Consider the following 21,129-nt stretch of genomic DNA (forward strand, 5'->3'; position numbering starts at 1 on the left):
GGTCGGAACGGTATTGTATGGTTGGAGCACCGTTTTCTCTCCAAATCGGTACATACCGGCCGGTATCGGCCACTACGGAACGGTATTCACAACTATAGTTGGTTCACACCTATTGTGAGTGTGTAAGCATTTGTGTATTTTTGTGCCGGTTGTATTATTGTTGTTATTATAATATAATTTATATAAAGCTTGCCAAGGATGATGTGGCAGATGTTGATCTGTCAACCGACCCTTTTCTTGAGCAGCGTCAGCACAGCGTGGGGTGCCATGCGGCGTAGGACTTTGTTGGCAGGAGGCGGTGGTGTGTGCGTCTGCTTTTACTGGTCTTCGTGCCGCCACTTTCCTTATTTTGGAAAAGGCGTTTCTCTTTCATACTCCTCTATTCATCAGTTTCGTTTCTTTATTTTATTCAAACTTTTGTGGGTTTTTTTTTTTTTTTTTTACAAGGGATAAGAATCAGATTACATCAAACTGCAATAAGTCCACGATTATTATAAACTCAACCCAAGGAAAAATAGGATTAAAAAAACCCAGCTAGTAGTCCCATTAAAAGGAGAAATAATCCAAGCGAATAAAATAGAATATCATCAGGCAAAAATATTTGAATTTTTGATCTAATGAGATGCAAGAGTCTGGACAACTGAACCATCACTCGTATTTGATTCCAACTCAGGAAGGGGTGACTGGGAGTTCTGGTTCTGATCCGGGTCCTCACTGTTTAAAATGTAGTGTGAAAAAGGTTGCCGTTTTCGTGGAGAACTTCAAATTATACATGAAAATATTAAAATGCCACATGTTAACCAAACCAAACCAAACAATCTGACATGTCACACTGTATAGGATTGGAAAACAACATTACAACTGCTATGATCCGAGGAAACATAATAATATATAATACTCTAATAAGGTTGTATGCTCAAATAATGCTGAACAACCGGCGATGTATGGTGGCATGCTGATCAACTACACTACTACTATAATTCTACCGGCCAACCATTTATCGATCTTATCAGAAGAGAAGAGAGTTTTAATGTACATCTGATCAAAAGAGATGAGAAGAGTATTAATTTCAATTGGATATTACGTGACTGTGTGTTGTGAATACTTTCTCTGGCCCCACCGATTACTTTTTTTTTTTTGGGCTTATCTACTTTTTCGGTCATCACAAAATACACTCGGTTTCATTTTTGTTCTCAGAATAATTTTTGTTTCAATTTTACCCTTATGGTTTCTCGCAGATTTCAATGTTACCTTTTTCGTCAAATTTGGACGGCAAATACCTTAGTGGCTAACGGATTACGTGAGTTGGCCAAGTGGGAGCCTCTGTGAAACTAAATCGTTTTTACAGGTCATTTTCCCCCAATTTTGGACAATCTGTAAAATTAAAAAACCCTAATTCTTTTCCCCCCAAATATGCACGACTCTAAAACCTAATCCCCAGAATCTTTTCCCCCGAACCCACCGAATAACACCTCCCAATGAGCGCCCTAAGAGAGTCCTAGAACTAAATAAGGAGTTTTGGAGCAAGTTTATCAGGTGAGTTAAAAAGGAGAAAAAGCTATTTTGACTAACGAAAGGACAAAAGTTTATCATCATTTTCAATCTGTTTGAACTGGTGTGAAGATTTTATTTTTCTCATCATTTTATCCTAAATGGTCATAATGAATTTTTTACTCGAAAGCTTTCAATGATCATCCTAAAAGAGCCCTAAAATTAAATAAGGAACGAATTGGGGGAAGGGATGTGGGGCCTAATGCCTAGTTGTCCAAAATTTGGTGAGCGTAATCCGTTAGCCACTAAGGCATTTGCTGTCCAAATTAAACGGAAAGGGTAACATTGAAATCTGAAAGAAACTACAAGGGTAAAATGAAAACAAAATTTATTCTGAGGACGAAAATGAAACCGAATGTATTTTGTGAAGACCAAGAAAGTAGATAAGCCTTTTTTATAACTGCTCCACCGATTCACTCATATAGTGGCCTCTCATTCCCCTTCCCCCTAACAATTAACTCACTAACTTGCTGATGTATATCGCTTTGAAAAAAAAGAAAAGTGTATTAATTCATAAAAATAAATAAATTTGACCGGACACCAAAAGTAAACTATTATAACCATCTTTAAATGTCAATCAATGCAAAATTTAACTAAGCTAGCCATCCTTTTTCAAGAATTGGGGATGGTGTTGTGCAGTAGTGTGCGCAATATCATGTTGTGCACCTCCGAGCCATCGGATCGTGCATCCGACGGCTCGGATCCCATCTCGGCAATGAACAACTTTCGATCGTTGATTGCCGAAATGAGATCCGAGCCGTCGGATGCAAGATCCAACGACTCGGAAGTGCGTAGCACGATATTGTGCTGCTTGTGCACCTCATTGCACAACATCAACCCGAAGTCCGTCAAAGGGTATGATCTACACTAGGCCTACAAAATAAAGAAACCAGTTGTGAGCCTCACAAACTGGATCGATCGGGCTACTCTTATCCAAAGGATTGGTGAGAAACCTTATCACAATAATTTTTAGGGTAAAATTTTTGTGACTCATATTCTTATTAAATAATTGGAGTCCGCACTCTAAGGGAAATTTTATCCATGTATTTTGAAAAATAAAGCCAAATTTTTTAAAACTTTTCTGATTCCTCTTTTCGAGACGAATCAATAACCCACGAAAGTTTGACGCAAAACTAACAAATGCAAAAAAAATTCAAATAAAAACAACTTTTAAATTTAAGTCAAGTCTAAGAGAACGCAACCTAAAGCAAATGACTCCTTAAGATTAACAAAAATGCTAGAGACACATGTGACACACCTTAGCCACACCCCTCTCTCATACCGGTGGGGCCCACTGGAACGGGCCCTACCTGTATGTGAGAGGGGTGTGATTGAGGTATGTCATCATGTGAATAAGAAGTCTCGGATGTATTGCAAACCAATACTGAATAGAAACAACCAATACTGAATAGAAACATATTAATTGTCACCATCATAAACAACAAATATTTTTCAAAGTATATGATCGTATACTAATCGCGAATATATAAACATCGGCAATGGCCTAATCAAAACCAACAAGTTGTTAAGGTTAGTAATATTTGCTCAAAAAAATGTTTACATTGGAATAATTAAACTTAATTATTAACCTCTTAGCAATTAATCAAACTTTGACCATTGGATAACCAAAACTAGCAATCTTTTACCAATAATCAAATATAAACCTCACATTTTCTGAATTAAGTATACTCATCATTACACAAAAGCATCTCTCTCTCTCTCTCTACAACGTTTTCAAAAAAAAATTTAAAAAACTATTTTTTCAGAATTTTTAAATTTTTTTCAAAAATGTTTTTACACAAAACTGTGTTTTTTCATTATCTGTTATTTAAATAAAAATGTATTTACAAAAAACTATTTTTTGTTTCAGAATTTTTTTTTATACAACTGTTTTTAACATAAACCATTTTTTCCCTAAACTGTTTTTAAAAATGTTATTTTTTTTCAAAAAAAGTATTCAAATTATTAGCACAATTTTTAGTTTCTAGTTTTTTTTTAGTTTGAAAAGGTGATGCAGAAAGTTTTGGTTACCCAGTTTTAGTTATGCTATTGTAAACTTTTACATTGCTAACCTTAGCAATGTCTAAAAAGGACATACATTCTCATTATAACTAGATTTTCAAATCTAATTGATGTACCAAAAAATATTCCAAATCTAATTAAGATTAGAACAGGTTGCTCGTTAATACCTACCATATATGGGTAGAACCAAAACCAACTAATTAGGAAAAGAGATACTAATATAGTAAGTGACGGTCAAACAAGCTTCATAATATCATTAGACATATCTATACTTCCATATATACAATAAAAACATTGCAAAAAATGTGTAGGCATAACAACAAAGCAACATCCATGACCGTGCGATTGAATTTTCATGTTAAGGTTGTAGCCATCAGATCATTTCTTTTTCAAACGATATAGAAAATATTTTTCTAATAAATCTACCTCTCTCCCTTAGTTTTTAGGCAATATATCCTTATTTTTTCACTTTTTTTTTTTACTCTAAAAGACACTTTGCCTAGGAAATCAACATTCACCAATAGTAAGCATTGAATTCGATGAGATGGCAATTTGAATAGTGCATGGGAGGGAGTTACACCAAAATAGTGTGGCAAGTTTGTTATCCCCTTGAAGCGTGTTTACTTATGTGGCTCTTCAAATTTAGTTTTGTTTTGGTTTTGCTATCTTTTTTGAAGATGCTTGAAGTAAACTATAAAATCTAACAAATTAAATTATACTTATAAGGGAACCTACAAAATTTTAAAATATTCAACTGATGATCACAAGTGTGTGATAGAATAAACTATTCTGAAATAAAAATTATGCAATATTTGAATATCGAATTTTCTTTTTCTTGGAACCTCTCCAACATGTAATCGAAAATATTAAAAGATCTAAATAAAGGATTCATTCATGTAATTTTGAGATAAATTTATACTATGAATTATTGAGGGCTTTTTAGGAAATGACATCTCCTTAGGTAGATAGCTTAAAATCATAATATTTTTGCGACACATGGGTAGAATTGCCATCCCTGATTTGCTTTTCATATTTGTTAAGATTGGCTTTTGCTATTAAGAAATTAGTTAATGTGATATTTATTTCTGTATCTAACTTGTCATCTTTGTTATTTCAAATTTTTATCGCATCTTTAGTTTGAGTTTTGAATAAAAACTATAGTACAAAGTAAGAAAATAGGAGAAGTAGTAACAAGAATTGAGGTACAATCATGTACTATACGGTAATAGCTGCGTGGAACTTTTAAATTTTAGAGAACGCCGAGTGCATTACACGTGCTTAGTCTAGACATGTGCTAAAAGGGAATACGCCTTTCTCTGTTATTGAGTGATTTTCATCACAATGGCAAATTCTTAATGAGAATTAAGGGTCTAATAAAGCTTACATCCACAGGATCCACTATAAGTTTATTGAAAGAAAAACTCATAAGAAAGTATTCCAAATTCTTGAAGTTATTTTCTCATAGTCGTTTATTGTCTAAAATCTAACGTTTTCTTAAGGAAATTCAGCTCTATTAAATTACGTGCTCAGTCTCACATTTTTTTTTTTTTTTTTAGAATTTTGACTTTCCCTAGGCGATTAAGGAGATGCGCAATAATTACAATCAAATTTGAAGGCATTGTTACCCCTTTTCCTCGGCATTGCTAATGGTAATGTTACCCCTTTTCCTTGGTGAATTTAATGTTAACCCTTTACTCTTGTATTTAAATATGCTCCTAGTTATTTATAAGGAATTATTTCGACAAAACTAAAATTTTAAAACAGGAATAATTTTAGACATTCCCAAAAAAGAACAATATTTCGACAAAACTAAATTTTAAAACAGGAATAATTTTAGACATTCCCAAATAAGAACAATATTATTTCCCCCCACATCCCCCTCCCATTTATGGAAGGAAAAACAAAAACAAAAACAAAAATGGAAAGAAAAGAAGTGCGATTAATTATAAGTCGTATGGGCATGCTAAGGTAGTACTGATGTACGTCGGTTAACCATACGGCCCCGCGTTATTGGCTACGCAGACCCAACGTAAAGTAACTGCATGACACGTGGATGAAAAAGAGTGTCAAAATGTTAAAAGCAGGAAGAATCTAGGAGAAATTTTTTGAAATTTTTTTTTTAAGTTGCAAAGAAAACAAGGCATTATGACTCACGTAATCGCGCCGTATACAAACGTGTGCACGTGCTATAGAGACATCATCCTATGTACTGCATGTAGTATGTTATATATATAGCGTCCCAATTATAGACCATAAGGGCATCCGTGGCTGTTAGTTTAAGAGGTTGGGCTTCCCGAGGTAAAAAAGCGACGTCGGATCTCTTAATAGAGGAAGAAAAGAAGCAGCCAGCGGCAATGGCTGCCAAGCTCTCTGCTCTCCTCTCCGCGCTTGTTTTGCTTCTCTCTCCTCTATCTTGTTGGTCTTCTTTCTCTCTCCCATTGTGTTCGTTCTTCAACGAATGCTGGTTTCAGTTGGTCCATTAGTTGTGTCCTTTTTCAAGTTTACTCTTTCTGTTTGGTTGCTTAGGATGGTATTAACTTGAAGGGAAAAAATTGAAAGAAGAAGTTCAGATTCTTTGTGGGTTTTCTTAGGAACCTGAATTCGGGATTGATTGGGTGGGTTTAAAGTAGCTTATTAATTTTGTGTTTAAATGGGTGGGTTTTTGTTTTCTTTGGTTTTCTTGGTTCTCCAAGATTGAGGTTACGCATATGATTCATATGAAGGATTCGGAGGAGTTTTTTTTTTTTTTTTTTTCCCTTTCCTTTGAAGCATATTCTTGGCAATCACTGCTAGTATACTATGATGATTCTCTTCTCTATCTCAATGTCAGGGACATTGAAAGTGATCTTTCAGTTATACATACAGAGTGATCAGAATTCTGTAGTTTCTGGGTTTTCTGTGAATCTGATTGAAATCCATGCGCTGTTCTCTCTCTCTCTCTCTCTCTCTCTCTCTCTCTCTCTCTCTCTCTCTCTCTCTCTCATACCTTTTTGTTGTTAGTATGCAATGCTGGAAGAGTAGAAGTCGTCTTGATTTTCTTTTATAGAAATCAAGTCATGTTTACTCTCCGGTCATTAATCATTCATTCTTGTCTTTTCTTACTTTTTGAGTTTTTTTTTTTGTAAAAACTGCTTAACTTTTGCTCTTCCCTTAAATTTTAGTATTGAATCCTTGATCTTCTTGACTCACTTTTTGACTATGTTCAACCTTCTTGACTTTTTCATCTCCTCTGAATTTGGAATGTGATCTTTGATACTAGTATTATTTTGTTTTTCTTGAACGGCTAATGTGGTTAACTCATTATTTCCTATTCCCAATTCTGCTTTTCAGATTCAATCGTACCGACCCTGAGCCTGGGGATTGGAATCAACTACGGCCAGATTGCCGACAATCTCCCCCTTCCGGCCCAAGTCTTGACTCTCCTCAGATCCATAAACGTCAGCAGAGTCAAGCTCTACGACGCCGATCCAAACGTACTGAGCGCGTTCGCCAACTCAAACGTCGAATTCGTCATCAGTATCAGCAATGGCAACCTCCAAAACATGACCAGCGCCGTCAATGCCCAGAGCTGGATTCAACAGAGCGTTCAGCCATATATTTCCCAGACCAAAATCAGCTGCATCGTCGTAGGAAACGAGGTTTTAGGGGGCAACGACACCCAACTCATGTCTTACCTCCTCCCAGCAATGCAAGCCGTTTATACTGCTCTCGGAAATCTTGGGCTGAGCAGTCAAGTATATGTAACGAGTGCCCATTCCCTGGCTATTCTAGCCAATTCCTTCCCTCCTTCCGCCGGGTCTTTTCTTCCGTCTATCGCTAGCTACATTCAGCCCATTCTCAGTTTCCATTCCCAAGCCAATTCGCCGTTTCTTATCAACGCATACCCATTTTTCGCCTATGCAGATAACCCGGGTGAGGTACCACTAGACTATGTCCTTTTCGAGCCTAATAATGGGACAGTCGATCCGAGTACGAATTTGAACTATGACAATATGTTGTATGCTCAAATTGATGCCGTTTATTTCGCGATGAAAGCGATGGGGCATACGGATATCCCTATCAAGATTTCCGAGACCGGTTGGCCTTCAAAAGGGGATCCTAATCAGGTAGGAGCAACGGTAGAGAACGCGGCGTTGTATAATGGGAATTTGTTGCAGCGTATACAGGAGAAGCAAGGTACTCCGGCGAATCCTACCGTCCCAATTGATGTGTATGTTTTCGCACTTTTTAACGAGAATTTAAAGCCCGGTCCGACTTCAGAGAGGAATTATGGGCTCTATTATCCTAATGGTTCCCCTGTTTATAACATTGGATTACAAGAAGGAGGAAATCTTCCGCAGTTAAACTACTCAGCTTCCAGCATAAATGTAAGAAACTCAATCCCATATTTGATTACTACTAATGCCCCTTTCGCGATGTTTCTTATTCGATTTCTGTGAGTTAAAATGAAAACAGCGATTTGCCTAACGCGTTGTCGTTGCGAACTCTTTGCCTTGCAGGTGTTCTCTTATTTAAGTTTTCTGGTTTTGAACATAGCAGTCTTGTTATGTGCTTGAACCTGGAAATCCGTGGTCAAAAAATTTAAACAGGGGATGGGGAAAAAAGGAGTGGCTCATGGGTTTCGTTGATATTTTCTCCCTATAGCTGAAGGAGACATAACAAAGGTGAGAAATTCAATTCTTTTTCTTCTTTTTAATTTTTTTGATTTGACATTTTTTTCTTCTTCTCCCAAAGTGGAAACCGGCCTATGCATGGTGGCAGCAGGCCGTAGCCGTAAAACCCTTCCAAGAGTTCCCACCTAGTGGAAAATAAAACTATCTAGTGGAGGCTATTCGTCCGTTAGTCTTGGATACGCGTCAATTCCTTGCTTAGAATTTAGATTTGAATGATCCAGCCTATGCCACCCATATGTATCTACTTCAATCCCTATTTTGGAGTTTAAGTGTTAAACGGCTCCGGTATTTTTATAACTTGGTATTCGGCCCACTAGACCGACAAATTGGGTAGATCATTCCACCATTCACGAGCAATGGAGACCAATTAAAATTAGGAGGTATATGAAGCCCCGTATGGACTGACCCAAGACGAGAATTTGTTTATTAGAAGATACGATAAGGGTCTCCATCCTTTTTACGTCCACTTTCAATCATGCATTTGAATCTCAACACTTTGAACAAAATTCTTGTTGTCTTCACCTTCACAAAAGTCCATATTGGCTTCTATCAGGTGGAGAACCCACAATCACAGTCCATCTTTCGGCAGGCAGCCCTCATCTTCTGGCCTCCCGATTATTTATTTGAAATACTACTTGTCAAAATTTGAAAGCCATCAGAATTGTCTTTTGGTCCCATAAAGATGCCGTCTCATCTTATTTAATCTCTTCCCAAAGGGCATATACACACAGCGTCACTCTTGAAAGTGAAGTTTTTTGTAAAGTAGTGCTATTAGGCTAATGGGTTGCTTGTCAACAATTTTAACTATACACTCAACTCATTTTCGTAGCAATTATTTATTGCAGTCCGGAGGGAGACGTTTACGATATTATAGCACTTCAATCTTGTTTGCAGTTATTAAAAATACGTACTTATGATGATTGGATTCAATTGGACAATAAATTATCATCTAATACTTGCCACCGGATACTTATTGACAATAACTATCCGGTGGGAAGTATCGCTCACATATCTCGCGTCAGTTGTCCCTAATTTAATTCTATGTCAAACTTATCAATTCCACACTTCTTCTTTTTTTCTGTAACCGAGTGTCCCGGTCAACTTACGAGTTTGTCGACGAATCTTGGAGCCTAACCAGACAAACTTCAATGGACCGTTTTCTATGGCGGTGGGAGTCGAACCTGTGAGCTCAGAGAGCAAGTCTCTTACTTGCTGTCATGTTCCCACTCGATCAACCCCATAAGGTTATTAATTTCACGCTTACATACATAATCTGAAATCAGTACATATGGTGGGTCTTTTCTTCTTTTTGTGGAAAATAGCAAATTATAATCCTGGACCATGCTAGAGTTGGGTTCTTTGCCTTTAGAGCACATCCATAAAGTTGGAAAAAAAAAGGGGAAAAGATCCAAGTTGTTTCTTTGCAAAATATCTCCCATACCCTTTCTATGTCCAAAAATTTAGCCTGCAGAATCCCACTTTTTGTTGTGTGAGCTAGAATTGCCGCTAAACGTGTAAACGTCAACTGATGCTCATCCCAGAAAGTTTAACCTTTAGCTTGTGCCTCTCAACATCATAGAGCCCATGTTTTTACCCCTCTAAGAGGATTCTTGCATCAGCATTGGCCCAGAGATGATAGATAGGATTGACAGATAGATAATATCATCCATTATACTCAGAAAAAATGGACTTTTATTTTCTACCGCAGTTTTTGAAAAAACACTAGTTGGTGAAACAACCTAATTTGCTGGTGTACCCACTTGTTGAAAGTGGACCCATATTTTCTTGTCCCAACTACATTGGCCATGGGGATTTAGGTGATCTAATTTTTCCTGCTTCATTGGGGATTTAGGTGAATCTAATTTTTCCTGCTTCATTAAATCTAACACTAAACTTATGGAGTATTTCGCTCAGCATTGTACACTTGGCACGTTTTGCCAAGTACAACCATAGGACTGTAAACGAGCCGAGCCAAGTTTTGTTTTGTTCGAGCTCGGCTCAACTATAAATGAGCCAAGCCCTTAATGATTCAAGCCTGATTTATTTACTAAACGAGCCGAGCCTAGCCTACTTTTTCGAGCCGAGTTTTGGAGTGTTAAGCTTGGCTTGTTCACTAAATGAGTTGAGCCCAAAACTCGAATTCGAGATCGTGCTTGGCTCGTTTATGAAACGAGTCGAGCCAAGCCGTAGGACTGTAAACGAGCCAAGCCAAGTTTTATTTTGTTTGAGCTCGGCTCGACTGTAAACGAGCCAAGGCCTTAATGATTCAAGCCTGATTTATTTACTAAACGAGCCGAGCCTACTTTTTTTGGAGCCGAGCTTTGGAGTGTTAAGCTCGGCTTGTTCACTAAATGAGTTGAGCCCAAAACTCGAATTCGAGATCTGTGCTTGGCTCGTTTACGAAACGAGCCGAGCCGAGCCCTAACGAGCCGAACCTCAGTTTGTTTGCAGCCCTAACACCCGTATATGTATACTTGCATACATATTATATGATGATCAATATTCTACTATTTTGCATAAACCAAAGTATTGTTGAAGTTGTATATAAGAGTATTTTTCTGGGGAATTTCTATATTGCATTCTTTGAGATTTTAGTTTTGCATCATAATATGTTGATCATGTTTGGGGTTTTAAACTTTGGCAACCCCTAAAAGAAAATCTTGGTTCCGCTTCTGCTGAAAAATAGTTTTGTACCCCATTTACCCCTCCTGGTCTCTAGTCATTTAGACCCGCCACTGGGGACTAAATTGTCTGGTAGGAGTCTTCTCTTGTAATTTTCCCCAGATGGGTTTACAAGCTCTTTTGCTTTGGCATACTTAAGTTTTACCTTAAGGTTGTTTCTGCTACCAAATTACTCCAATGTGGAACTAATTATGTTTATATGCAGGGAGTCAACGACGGGCCGGAGAGCTTTCTTCATGATCATCATTCCCTGTTACGTTACGCTTAATCTTTCATCCCACCAAAGTCAGATCCGGGGAATTTTGTCTTTTCTTTTCACCATTATTAGTAGTAGTATTACTTTGACAAACGATTAGACAGTAGAGGGTATTTTCATTTTTAAAGTTTGAAATAGTAGTAGTTAGTTAATAAAGTGAAATTACGGTGGAATTACCCACGATTACATTATTATTCTTTAAAATACGTCGATTTATGGATAATTATATAGTTCAGTGCAGATTATACCTTAGAATTTTTTTTTTCTATTGGCTAGGCATTCGTTCCAATTTCTCATGGTTCTATCTTGTATAGTGAAAGCTTTACCACCACTGCCTTTATATTTATTGTTTGATCTCTATTTCTGAATATCGTTCAGATAAAAAAGTTTTACTACCCACGTCTCACAAGGGATGGATGTTCCAATTTTGCTGACATTTCTGGTTCGCATTGTGCTGTTGTTTCTTTGGAATCGTTTATCTGTGTTGTATAACTTTGGTTAGAGATTAAATTCTTTACACCGCCAGTGTAAACATTTGTTTTCTCCAAATCAATTATATTGTGTCACATCGTCAAAACAGCGGTCCCAATTATTTGAACACGGTGACGTGGCGCAATGTAATTAATTTGGAGGAAACAAATGCTAATACCAAGAAATTTATCTCCTTTGGTTATACTGTCTGTTTGAATTATATTATCTTCTACTGATTTCTAGACTTGCTCACAACACCACAAATTTTGAGATAGAAGTTGGAGGTTTCAGGTTTATTTGTCAACTTTTGACAATGAACTCACAGAAAGATACGAGATATAATTGGGCTTTCGCTTTTGTGATTTACTTTCTCGGATAGTAATCTATTTGTCAGAAAGATAAATAAACAAATATGCAAAGAAAATATTCCTGATTCATTACTGATACAAGCGGGAATATGATCCATGCATGTCGCTTTAGTTATACTCCAGCACTATACAAATCTAAGGTCCAAAGTCTCCAAACCTAAGTCAAATTAATTAGCGAACAAGAGCGGTAGCGCATGAAAGTGTCTTTGGAACACATCCCAATCTGCTAAGATTTACAAGAGCGAGGATCGAGAGCGCAAACGCAAAGCATTTTGAAGGATTACGTGATTAAAGTTCCAAACGAAATAACCATGATTCTGTTTTCAAGATTTTACAGGGGCACTTTTTATATGATGATTGTGATGTGGTGGAAGATTTGTCTCGGTGAAAAGCAGGTTCCTACTTCTTCACAAACTAGTAAATTAATAGGAGAGTATCCCATAGACTGGGGGGATCGCAGTGCTCAATGCGCATGACGCAGAAGGTGGTGGTGTTTCACCTTCCTCCATGTGAGATGCTCTGTTTTCAATCTCAATCCATGTGCGCTACCGCCTACCTGTACGGAAACCAGCAATTCCATTGATTCTTGATCCTCTCTCTCTCTCTCTGATAATGCCAGTGCAAGCATCAACCAGGAACCATGTCCTTTTTCAAATTGTTAAAACTAAGTATTGAACTACTGTAAGGTTAAAACGAAGTTTACAAGTATGTGCAAGTGTATGAAAATAGTATCTTGGGTCTCTGGTGGCCTTTGTTGTTGTGTCTTTAGTTCGTTTAATATGACAATATGTCTGAATCCTTTTCAAAATTAATAAATTTCTTTTGCCGAGGGAAAAAAAAGGAGGTAAAAATCAGAAAGACCCCCTCATCTACGTCACAATATCGCTTAACACCACTTATCTTTAAACCAGGTCGAGGAGACCCCACCATCTATGATGCTATCACTTAACACCCTTCCGTCAATATTCCGTCCAATATTTGGATGGAAAGTGGTCACATGACCCATGTGACTTAAAAAAAACTATTTTGTGTCAAATATGCCCTCCAAAATGGAGGGAGAATTTCCCTTTATTTCTACAGGAGAATACGGGCATGTTTGGTTACTTTCATTTTTGCATTTTTGGTGTTGGGCAACTTCATTCTACAATCCATTCTCAGAAAATGAGTTCACCGAATTGTGGTTCAGAGACAAGAAGCCAAAAAGAGGCTTGGAAGTCCCCTTTTTTTTTTTATTGGCTCAGCATAACATTGGTGGAATGGGCCCGTTTGCATTTTTCTTACCAATCCATGATAATCTTAAACGATCAGTTAGGTCGATTGTATTGCTGCAATGATTAGTTGGCAATAGCTATGATTTAGATAAGAAAAGACAAACAAGATATATATGGAACACATGAAGTTTCTTCTTGTTGTTTTTCATGATATCCCCAAAGAAAACTTGAATGCAAAACACACAGAAAAAACTCAAAACGCGGATACCCCATGAAGAAGTTTCCTACACGAACGAACATCTCAAGTCTCAGCCAACTAAAAAATGTACATTTTCCATTAAAAATCATGATTCATCATTACTGATCATTCTCTCTTTTCCCACTTATGGTGTTGTGATCATAATCTAAATAATTATGGTGTTGTTACTCGCCACTGGCCGGCCAGTATAGTCATTGTCTCTGCCATCATCATTTGGCAAATTAATTCTCACACATTTTATGCTTTTCTCCTACCACTAGCTATCTAAGGTTTACCCTCACTAATTCATCATTGTTCGAAGTGCCATTTACTTAGATGCAACTATACATAGCTTTGTAATTTCTGCAGAGCCGGCATCAGAGTAAGCCCCACAAAGACTTCGGGTATGGGCAACCCCCACCATGGGACAATAAAAATGTGTAAGAAGAATTTGTTTTCTTCGAAATGAATTGTGCGAATCATAAAGCACTATAACCAGAGTTACATTTGATTTTTGTTTTTTGATGTAATTCAAGTTCAGAAGCACAAATGTAACCTTAGTTTTTTTTTTTGACTCGTATGTTTTTTAAAATTTTTTAGGAGTTAATAATAAGTGGCAACCAAACTTAGGGTCGGACTTGGACAATCCAAACATCGGAGCCGGCATTCAATTTCTGTACCTTGGTTTCGCATTTAAGTCTTGTGCCTTTGACCACAAGATCAAAACTATGTTCTTAACGATTGGATTTCTTAGAGCATCCACATCTCACTCTCCATTCTTCTTCTGCCGCTAGATTAGAGAGCAAAAGACTGAAAACCTCTCTGCACCACGCTTGTGGACTTCGTCGCTACTTTACAAAATTTTAATTTTGCTACAGTACCTCGTTAGAAGAAAAGAGGCACTGTTCACTTTCTCTCCATTAAAATACAATTTCAGTATTCGTGTCAACAAACCCACCGGTGAAGGGGCTGACAAACCCACTGGGAATGCTCTGTAAACATGTACGAAACCATTTTAAAAAAGATTTGAATATTTAGTTGAAGGGTAGAGAGCGAAAATAAAGAGTTTGATGCAGTAGACATTTTAAAAATGGATAGCTAAAGTAATAAAGTGGTTTTTCTCTCTCTAATTTGGTCCAAAATTTAGAGAGACCGGTGCGAATGCTCTTAAAACTTTCGACCAAGACACGATTCTCACGACTTCGAGCATATCATGTATATCTCTACGACTTTATTGGCTTTCAGGTTTTACTTGCATGGGCTGGTTAATTAAGTTGTGTTTTCAAGTATGGGCTTTGTTTCCTAGTTGTGTTTTCATCGAAACGAGTAGTTCTTTGAGATCAATCATGACGTCGACAGAGCCAATGACCCCACTAACGAACAATCCAAACAGATGATCAAAAAAAACCAATCCAAACAAGAATGGCGAGTTGGAACCCCCGAATGCTCCAAAGAAAGCGGCGCAGGAAAAGTACAAAAACATGGCGGCAACGAGTCGGTCACTGCAGGAGATTCAGGGCCCCAAATATGGAAGGGGTGGTTCGAAGTCCGCACGTAGAGACAACTGGGACAAACCCCGGTCTCGCCGTGAAGATGAGCCACAAAGATCACATAGGCAGTCTAAGAGTATTCTGAGACTTGTAGGGAAGTCCCGAGAGAAAAGAGCGTTTTCCAACACTACGCGGATTTATTCCCGGGCAGAAACTGTAAGCCTAAATCCACCACAATCTACCTATTTACCAGTTGGATTCTTTACTCTCAAAGACACCCGAAACGCAACCCACAAGACAGACCCTTCATCTGTGCTGTGTTATCTTCAGAATCGGCTAAAAAAAACCAGTGGCTAGCATTCTAGTTATTAATTGAAAAAGAGCACTAATGTGTGGGCCGAAATTCGGCCCAAAGAACATCTGATGCAGCTAGACTACTACATATAGTAGCAGAGTCCCCTCTATCAGACAGCCAGAGCCTAGAAATATGGCTGATCCAAGGTTCGGAACAAGGATTCGTAATGCTGAATAAACACACAAACTGCATCTCTCTCCATTCATATCCTTCGATCTATTCATATGTACCAAAAAATAAATAAATAAAAAATCCTTCTATACATTGAAAATATTGCTTCAATCAGACAAATGCAAAGCAAAAACCAAACCATTAGACAACTACGAGGTTGACATGTCACAAGTTCTCTACGCTACAAGAAATGGGATGATCATGGACATAAACGTGTCATATGTTAGCGTTGCTGAACCAGTGTAACGGGGATCCTTCTCCTTGAATTTTTCAGTCAAACCCTGAAATTGCATCGACACTATTAGTGAGATTACAAACAAATTAAGATAAATGGAAAGATTCAGGACTGAGTGCAATTTTTTACTCACCTTCACAATCATCCCACACCTGTACATCAAATAAAACACATTGTTCAGAGATCACGAACATCCAAAGTATTAGAAGTACCGGAAGTAATGTATTTACAGGGAAAAAAAGCCTTACTCAACGAAACTATCAAAATTCAGCTCAACTCTACGGCCACTCCCGTCATCATATCTTGAAATCAGAACTTGAAGAACAGAGGGTGGAATTGCATATCCGAGACTGTATAGAGCATCCCTTAGTTCCATGGAATCAATTTTCCCACTCCGATCTCTATCAAATCTCTCAAAAATGGCCTGTTGTAGCAGCAGCATAAATGTAACTTCTCATGAGCTCATAAAATTGTCCTAGGTGAATGATATAAGTATATAAGCAAAAAGCATGATCCTTGAAACATTGACTGATTGGAGAATGGACACTGTTTGAACATAACGTCAACAACTCGAACAGACATACAATGCGGGTCAATCTCCAGTCAGAGTGCTCAGAAGACCACTCCTACAGGCTACAAGACATGGCCTCCCCACTCAATGATTGAGGTTTAAGTTGCATCAGTTCCTGTTATTTACCTTGAACCAATTTATTAGATTGATTTGGTTGACAGATATTTTGATGCGAAGCTGACCATAATCTAGCTCGTTCGTAATGTTCATAGAGCCTTGTATGCAAGATGTTTCAAAAGCCTGAAAACTTTGTTACGCATAACTTGCCTACACTCAGGATTCTGAATCCCGGTATGGGCATATGTATCAGTATCCAGGGGTGGAGCTACAGACCTGACCATGAAGGTCTATACGCAAGTAAATAATGTTACTCGTGCAGCCGATATTTAGAACCCTATTGATGTGTATAATGCGTATGTGTTACGTAGTATACCAGGTATGCATGTGTTGAATAGTGCAGAACGTAGAACTAGTGCAGAATTGCAGGATGGGAGAATTGCAGCATATGTTGAATGCACTTGGGAGAACTGCATCAATCCCTCCAGAAAGATGGCTCATGGCTTCTATTCGAAAGATGCACTAATCGTCACATCCCATAAGGTAGTATCATGATAGTTTAAGACTTCGTTTCAAGCCAATGTCCTAGTTTTGTACTTTAGTCCTCTTGTAATTTTACTTCAAGTTGTAGAATTCAGATTTCTACCATTCAATTTGAAGTAGCAGGAGGAGCTATAATTGGGATCTTCCTATGAATAAGGTTTGAACGGAGTTCTTTCTACGGATCAAGTCCATGTTCCTTGTTTGTTCATATACTCTACTATGCAGGTTTGCAGCCATTCTCTCATTGTTTCCACACACACAAAAAAATACTCAAGTTTTCTCTATTAAGGCAAACAAGAACCTAAAAAGAAACCTTTCCCTCCATTCCAATAACTGCCAAGTGTTCCTGAGTCATTTTCCAATTCTTTGTCACTTGGATCACACATGATTCCGATGTTCATCAAGAAAACCCTAATAAAATCTCCCCTTTCAAACAAAACAAAATGCCTAGTGGGAATCATACTGATCATTCCCTCAACTTTGGATGCTAAGCGCAAACATGGACCGTGGGAGTCTAAGACTCTGGCAAGTCCACACCAATTGAAATTGGTAGTTTCAAAAACCACCAAATAAGACTTACATTTTGTTTGATAAAACTGAAAGCTGAAGCTAAAAGCTGAAAATTAAGAACTGAAAACAAAATGCTCAATTTTCTAAGCGAAAAAGCTTTTCATTAAAATGTTAAGAGCTGAATTAAAACAAATAACTTATTTGATCCAAAGAAAAAGAAAAACTTCTATTTCAGCTTTACTAATGGTCTATGCGCAAAGACGGAAGCACAAGTTGGCATACGGGGACCTTGGCCACCTCCTGTCTCAAAATCTTCACTGCATTTTTTTTTTATAAATTGAAATTTACATGGTGCTCCACTCCCAAAAAAGAATTGAAAGTGAGTAGGTATGTGGCCCTTTTCTCACAGACGCATTGGTTATATTTATCGAGAAGAAAATTGCTGTGAAAATCAGTTCTGACTCAATCATAGATGAGTTTCGGGATCTAAGGGAGCATCGCATTCCATTTTTATACATGTTGAGGTAAACCAATGGGCAACTTTTATTTTTTCCACCTTTTAGTTGCTTTTGGTTTGTTAAGGGCACCTAGATATTGTGTTTTGTATGGGTGCTATTTAGATATTTAAATGCTTAGAATCCCGAACGTTGAAATTTTAAAATCTCGTTGTTCTTTTGCGGCCCCCTCGTATACAAAATTCTAGTTCCGTCCCTGTCTATGCATTTGTGGTAGCGGTGGGAGAGGCGGTTACATTATTCGGTGGTGTCATGGGGCTAATGGTGGTGGTGGTGAAAAGATGGCGATGGTAGGGGGTGGTGTTGGTGGTGACGGTAGAGATCGGTGTATAGTCATGGTGTTGAAAGTAAAGTGGTTTAATTGCTACAGTAGAAGGTGGTACTGGAGAGATAGAGGCGGTTGGAGCTGTGGTGGTGGCGGTGAGAGATGGCCGTGGTGCAATGGTGGAGTTGTAGCAGAGGTGATGGTTGTAGAAGGATCATGGTAGGGGGTGGTACTGGTGATGACGGTAGCGAGTGGTGGTGCAATCATGGTGGTAAAGTGATGGGTGATTTAAATGGTGTAAGGTGGTGGACAGATGGTGGTGGTTGTAGAAGGATGGTGGCAGGGGGTGTTGCCGGTGATGACAATAGCAAGTGGTGGTGCAGTCATGGTGGTAAAGAGGGGTGTCACTATAACGGTGGAAGATGGTGGAGAGATGGAGCAATGGTGGTGGTTCGGGCAATAGCAGTGGTGGTGAGAGATGGTGATCAGCCAGTGGTGGTACCGATGATGGAGCGGTGTGGCGGTAGAAGTAGTGGTAAAGATGGTGAACTGGTTGTGGTTGTGGTAGCGGTGGAGGCGATTTGAGTGGTGGTGGCGGCAATGAAATGGTGGTTTTAGTGGTGTTGGTGGCGATGGCGATTGTGGATGGTGGTGGTTCAAGAAGTGGTAACATTTATTTATAAATTCAGCCAAAATTAAGTAAACAGTAAGCTATTTTATTTTTATGAACTTTTTAGCATACATTTTAAGAGTCACTTAAAAACTTTAAGCATATGATTATCAAAACTACTTAATTGAGTATCCCTTAACACATCCAGTTTCAAGTGCTGAATTACATTATCAAACAACAGCTTAGAAACGATACTAGTTCTATGTTTCCTATTCCTTAGTTGAACCGGCAAAGAAATATTTGGTTCAAAAAAAACCAACCAACAAAGAAATAAAGGCCACTCACCCGCCATTGACCAAGACAACTCCACAATGCAGCAAACTCTTTGGGCCCTGTCAATACACACGTACAATTTTCAATAAGTTGAACATTGTACACAGTTTTAGAGAATGACACTTTTGACCGAAGACAAGTTGAAATGGACATGGATTCCCCCCAAACAATACCAAATCTGTACACGCGCACACAATATATTCTTTGAAAAACAATACTTCCTCCGTCCCAAAATAGATGACAATTTTTGAAATTTGTGTTATTTTTCATTACTTATATTTCTCAATCTATAATGTTTTTCATGAATTTGAAAACTTTGTATAATAAAACTAATCGAGAACTATCAAACAAGATTCATATTGCATATTTTTTAATATTCGTATTAAAAAATATAAGGAATTGAAATTAGAACAGTTATCAAAAATTGTCATCCAATTTGAGACGGAGGGAGTAACTTGTTTGGCTTCGTTTACAATATCCGTTTTTTTCCTTTTCTAGAAACCTCGTGAAACTTGTCTAGTGGAGTAATTGTTTTCAAATGAGAAAAAAAAAAAAAGTACAGGGGAAAAAAGGATGCTTCACAATTAAGAACATTGGACATTTCAACTTTCCCTTGCTCTTATTTTCGAAATCACAAAAACTAAAACCATTCCATACGATTCATGAACAGGACCGAATAAGTATGGTTAAGAAAAATCGAATTTAGTTATCAAAAATCTATTCCCTAAGAAATTGGGTGGATTGGTTGTTAGGGCCCGTTCCAGTTTTGAAAAAAAAAAAAAAACTTTTAAAAAATGAAGGTAATTTCAAGTTCAAAAATCATGTGTTTACGCAAATAATTTTTTTATCAATATGGATCCAGTTTGATAGATTTCATTGAGATCTTTTAAATTGTGCAAAAAAATTGAAAAATTATTTTTTATTTTTATTATATTTGAGCTTGAAATTACCTTTTTTTTTCAAAAAAAAAGTTTAAAAAGAAAGCGGAAGAGCCTTTATATTAAAAACCAATCAAGATAGTAGCAATTACTAAAGAATCAAGATACCAAACTCAACTATAGACCAATTAAACTGAATGAAACCCAATTTAACCAAGGAAAAATACTAACTAAAGTCCATTGCGATTTGGGTAATAGCAACAAGAAAAAAGGTACATCAATACTCTCAAAAATGTGTATGGATATCGGTGAAAGATGTATCGGAGTTCTAACACGTTAGCCGGTCCCTTTAACCAAAGCAACAGAAACAAAAAACAAGTCCCAAAATTCTCACCAATTCTTAGAGATTCGCGGGGATTCTTGAACAAGAACATGAGCAACCGGATGGTGTCAAGGCTGAACCGCTGGTAACCCGAGGAAAGAGCCTGCTGGAGCTCCAACTCGTCGATGAACCCACTCCGGTCCCTGTCCACCATCTGGAAGCTCCGAATGACTTCCGGGTGGGTCCCGGGTGGGAAATCAGAGTGCCCAAGTGACCCGTAACTGGTATGACCGTAGTAGTTCGTGGGTGCAGGAGGGTACGGGTAGCCCGATCCGTTGGGATCGGGCGCCGGTGGTGCGGAGGGGGCGTAGGATTGGGAGTGGTAAGACATGGGGTTGGGTTCTGTTCTGTTTGGTTGTTGGGGGAAAGAAAATTGAAGAAAGTGCGTGGAGTTTTTTTTTGGAAGAAGAAGAAGATGATGTACTGGGAGGCGGTTTGCAGTTTTGAAATATTTAAAACAAGGAGAGAGAGAGAGAGAGAGAGAGAGAGATATTTAAAACAAGGAGAGAGAGAGAGAGAGAGAGAGAGAGAGAGAGAGAAATATTTAAAACAAGCAGAGAAGAGGAGAGAGAGAGAGAGAGAGAGAGAGAGAGAGAGAGACAAAGTTGACAACGTATTCGGCTAACACGAGGTCGGTGAGCAATTTCGAAAATTATTCCTATTTTCGAAATAAAAAATCTTTCATGTTTGGTTGCTAGTTTAAAACAAATATTGCATGAGACATGCTACAAACACAATACTT

At 37.9% G+C, this 21,129-nt stretch overlaps 2 protein-coding genes across 2 annotated transcripts; one reads left to right on the forward strand and one right to left on the reverse strand.

Annotated features, from left to right (window-relative positions):
• The first annotated feature begins 5,835 nt into the window (after positions 1 to 5,835).
• LOC131312635 (glucan endo-1,3-beta-glucosidase 14) lies at positions 5,836 to 11,429 on the forward strand. Its single transcript, XM_058340532.1, has 4 exons — positions 5,836 to 5,988; positions 6,904 to 7,940; positions 8,073 to 8,237; positions 11,134 to 11,429. The coding sequence occupies exons 1-3, from the start codon at positions 5,928 to 5,930 to the stop codon at positions 8,127 to 8,129; spliced, it is 1,155 nt and encodes a 384-aa protein (XP_058196515.1). The 5' UTR covers positions 5,836 to 5,927; the 3' UTR covers positions 8,130 to 8,237; positions 11,134 to 11,429.
• Positions 11,430 to 15,554: 4,125 nt separating this feature from the next.
• On the reverse strand, positions 15,555 to 20,855 carry LOC131312636 (probable calcium-binding protein CML48). The gene is made up of 5 exons (XM_058340533.1): positions 20,400 to 20,855; positions 19,140 to 19,186; positions 15,972 to 16,147; positions 15,857 to 15,875; positions 15,555 to 15,769 (listed from the first exon to the last, which is right to left on the reverse strand). Exons 1-5 carry the CDS (start codon positions 20,716 to 20,718, stop codon positions 15,665 to 15,667), a joined length of 666 nt encoding a protein of 221 aa, XP_058196516.1. The 5' UTR covers positions 20,719 to 20,855; the 3' UTR covers positions 15,555 to 15,664.
• Between the last annotated feature and the right edge of the window lie 274 nt (positions 20,856 to 21,129).

Source organism: Rhododendron vialii, chromosome 13a, assembly GCF_030253575.1.
Source record: "Rhododendron vialii isolate Sample 1 chromosome 13a, ASM3025357v1".
NCBI classification, from domain to species: domain Eukaryota; kingdom Viridiplantae; phylum Streptophyta; class Magnoliopsida; order Ericales; family Ericaceae; genus Rhododendron; species Rhododendron vialii.